Consider the following 3,524-nt stretch of genomic DNA (forward strand, 5'->3'; position numbering starts at 1 on the left):
AAAGAATACAAAATAAAATTGATGCTTTGCGTAAACATACCTGGTAATAATACTGCAAAACCCAACAAAGACCACGAACATAGTGGTGTCCAATTTTATACCTGAATTCAATATTTTCTTTACCAACATCAAATTTTGACTCATAATATCTATCCTAGAATCATAAATATCAGGGTGAGATATTAAACATTACAACATAATAACACATTTACAAAATGGTAAAAATATTATAGCATTACCTTGAAACCATCTTCCCACAATCTAACTTCATCATTAGGATTCTCATCTTCTTCCTCCTCATCTTCTCTCTTTCTCTTTTCTGGTCTTTGATCCCCTGACGACCCCCCCATAGGTGTCATAAGAGCCTGAAGTCCTGCATTAGCATCTGAATTCGCTAGCTGCCTTCCAACGGTACTATCAGTAGCCATTCCTAAACCGAAAAATGTTTGAGTGACTGAAAGACTAGATTGAGACACCAGCTATTGTCTGTTCTATTATCTTACCTTGGCGCCTCATTTGGAATGCTTCCATCCTCGCATTTTGAACAGGAGCAACAGAGGCACCCCTTCCTAATGGCTGAGGTGCAAACTGTCCACTTGGCACCCACTGAGGCTTAAAGTCGCGCATGCGTTTCATTCGCTGATTTTTAGCCTTCATTCTTTGCCTGGATAGAAACGAATGTTTTGTATAAAAAAAAAGAACATTAGACCTAGTGCAATCATCCTCTCATGCATGTTAATTTGTTTCTAATCAAGTTCAATTAACTAACTTGAACGCAATTTCATCTTGTTGGCGTTTCTTGAATATTTCATCTTCTACATCACCTAAATCTGCCATTATTAATTGCACTCGGTCCAAATAAACCTCACCACTGTTTGTAAGCCAACCATTAGTCTTGTAAACAGTTTTCTTGTACAAGTTGACCAATCGATCTATTGCACCTTCCCTAAATATGGCAAAATAATGAGGATTTTAACTTTTATTTCAAAGATGGAACAAAACGGAAAGGGAAAGCAATAAGTACCTGATTTCAAGAGATGGGAGATGTGGCAAGAAATCATTGCCCACAAAGAAACACATAAAAACCCAATCATCAACAGCTCTCTCAAAGTCATATCGGAAAGGCAAGTTGGGCATGGCCAATTCCCTTTCCAGATATTCACGAAGAACGCACAAGCGAACAAATATGAATTCTTGTTCACTTCCATACGAAGGACCTGTGTCAGCTGCACTTGGCTCTGCACCTGTACACTCCTTCATTTCATGACCCACCTGTTAAATAAACACCAAGACCAGGTTACAATATGACTTTCATGTTGATAGATCAATTCTATTTCCACTGTTCCAAGACACTTACTTGTCCACAGATATCACATGGCCTTGGCTTGTTTGGTTTGAATTCTTCCCTGATAATAGTAAAGTTTGGTTCGTGAGTTGCAAGACCCAACATGATTAGATCAGCATCTGCTCCACAAAGGACATGTTGAGTATTTGGATCATGATTGGGTTGAGCTCGTTGCTTCCTAATGTAGTCCATGATTTTGTGCTCACCCTCACCAGGTACATTAGCATCTGATAGAATAACCTAAGGAATAATTTTTTTGAAAGCAGTGATTAAAATTCTCTCAACAACAAGAAACAAATAAGACAATACTTTTAGTTTGATTGGATACCTTAATATTTTTCCAGCCTGGGTCACTATTGAGTCGAGCATGAATATAATAATGCAGACAAGCAGAAAGACGAGCCATGAAAGGTGTACCCGGAGTGATACAATTACTGTCAAAATGATCTCCCTTTGGCTTTTCAGGGGGAAGATAAGCACCCTTTTCAGCCAACTCAGCTCGAATTCTTGCTACCTCGGCTATTTTTTCAGCAGTTTCTTTTGATGCTCTAAATCTTCTTGATCTTTGTTGGTTCATTTTGGCTCTGGGTGCAACACCATCAATAGCCATGTACAAGACCTTCCTTGGTCTGACAATTCTAGAAAAGGATGATGACAAATCAGTGCTAAGAAGGTCAGGTCAAGCTGAAATAATGCTACACAAATGAACAGGCTGTACCTCATTAAGCGATCAATGCATTCAAATATTGCCACCATCATTTCGTCTTCATTTTTAGGGGCAGGTCTATCTTCAGGATGGGTACAAGGGTGAATGATACCATTCATGTCTAAGTACAAATTGTCAAATTCCACACCATTTGGATTTGGTTCTGATGAGTCAACTGTTTTGATATTTCCATCGAAATCTTTTCCTTTCTCTTCTATACAAGGAACAATGACAGAAGGATACTTCCGAGACAGCCACCGGAAAAATGCTGGAACTCCCATTTTAACTGAAAGAAAGAAAACAGTGTTGAAATAGGCCACGAGACAGCGAATAGGTTATGATGCCCTTGGAGAAGCAGACGAACTACATCTAGCATTACGCTATTAGGATGTACGAAGCTCATAGATCACTTCTTTAAGATGTAAGCGGAAACGACACACATTATATATAGTGTTTTATTAAAGTGTTTCATAAAATATGTGAAAACTACGCCTGCGTGAGATTTAACTCGTTCGCTTGTGTGTGAAATAGAGGTTTCGAAACCGGCGCCTCTCTGCTCCGTGGTGGTACAGTATGATAGCTTACCTTATATGTTGCAACTTTGTAGAGGTTTGAGGTTCTATGCGCCTTATGGACCTTAAAATCAAAATTAATTTGAATTCAAGTGTTCAAGAAACTCAAGATATGTTTTCACTTTTGTGAAGAACACCTTGTTGTTGTTGACGCTTAGCGGCGGCGCCTTGTTGTTTCTTTCTTTTTACTGTTATTCTTCTTCTTGTACAAGGAGGCAACTTTTGAGTAAATACAAGTATGTATTTATTCAGCCTATTCCAGTATCTTCACTTAAGATTTAAATATAAAAGCTTTAGAATTTTAGTTAAATGTTGCGCCACGTACGTGAAGTACTTTTGTTCCCATTGAATCTTAACTCTTGATAGTATTTTTAGTTTGTAGCAATGGTATCGTGTTCAGTGAAAAAGCTACGAGTAATTCAAACGCAGCGCACAAACGGAGAAACAGACCGACATCAAAAAAACATAGAAGAGGATTTTCGGCTTTGAATGGATAGGGAATTAAACTTCTGCATGGAATATGAAACATTTTATTCGATATTACGCATTATTACAACTAGATCAACTTACAAAATCACATTCACTCATTCATCTTCAGGTAACGCGAGAGGTAACAATATTTCCATGGTACACAAAAGTGCTGAGATGACGATAATTTGCCATGCATAGCTTGATGGTGTACCTGGCTAAGCCTTGGGTAGCAAAGGAAACGAACAGCAGCGGCGCACCTCTATACCCGCAGCAATTTACCACGTGGTTTAACAAGCCAGTCAGGAGCCCCTACGACTCTCTGAGCAATAAAACATAAAACAATATGAACAAATTTGGGGCATTCCCCGTTTTCAATAGAAGAGATCTTTTCAGCAATCACATTTGAAACATTATTTACAGGCTCTTTATT

General features: G+C 38.5%; 1 protein-coding gene across 2 annotated transcripts in view; it reads right to left on the reverse strand.

Moving 5' to 3' along the window:
- The window catches only part of LOC113206416 (5'-3' exoribonuclease 2 homolog), an 18,900-nt gene extending 16,106 nt beyond the window's left edge, over positions 1–2,794 (reverse strand). Inside the window, exons 1-9 of one of the 2 annotated variants that reach the window (XM_026422499.2) lie at positions 2,637–2,794; positions 2,064–2,337; positions 1,674–1,983; positions 1,358–1,585; positions 1,025–1,272; positions 770–946; positions 504–664; positions 240–430; positions 41–154 (exon numbers count right to left, since the gene is read on the reverse strand). In XM_026422499.2, coding sequence (XP_026278284.1) covers positions 41–154; positions 240–430; positions 504–664; positions 770–946; positions 1,025–1,272; positions 1,358–1,585; positions 1,674–1,983; positions 2,064–2,332 — 1,698 coding nt within the window. In that variant the 5' untranslated portion in view covers positions 2,333–2,337; positions 2,637–2,794. Of the gene's footprint in view, positions 1–40; positions 155–239; positions 431–503; positions 665–769; positions 947–1,024; positions 1,273–1,357; positions 1,586–1,673; positions 1,984–2,063; positions 2,338–2,430; positions 2,573–2,636 lie in introns of those variants that run through there. The other variant, XM_026422500.2, reaches the window with a different exon arrangement.
- Positions 2,795–3,524: the final 730 nt, after the last annotated feature.

The sequence above is a fragment of the Frankliniella occidentalis genome, unplaced genomic scaffold (assembly GCF_000697945.3).
Source record: "Frankliniella occidentalis isolate FOCC.00 unplaced genomic scaffold, Focc_3.1 Scaffold50, whole genome shotgun sequence".
Lineage (NCBI taxonomy): Eukaryota > Metazoa > Arthropoda > Insecta > Thysanoptera > Thripidae > Frankliniella > Frankliniella occidentalis.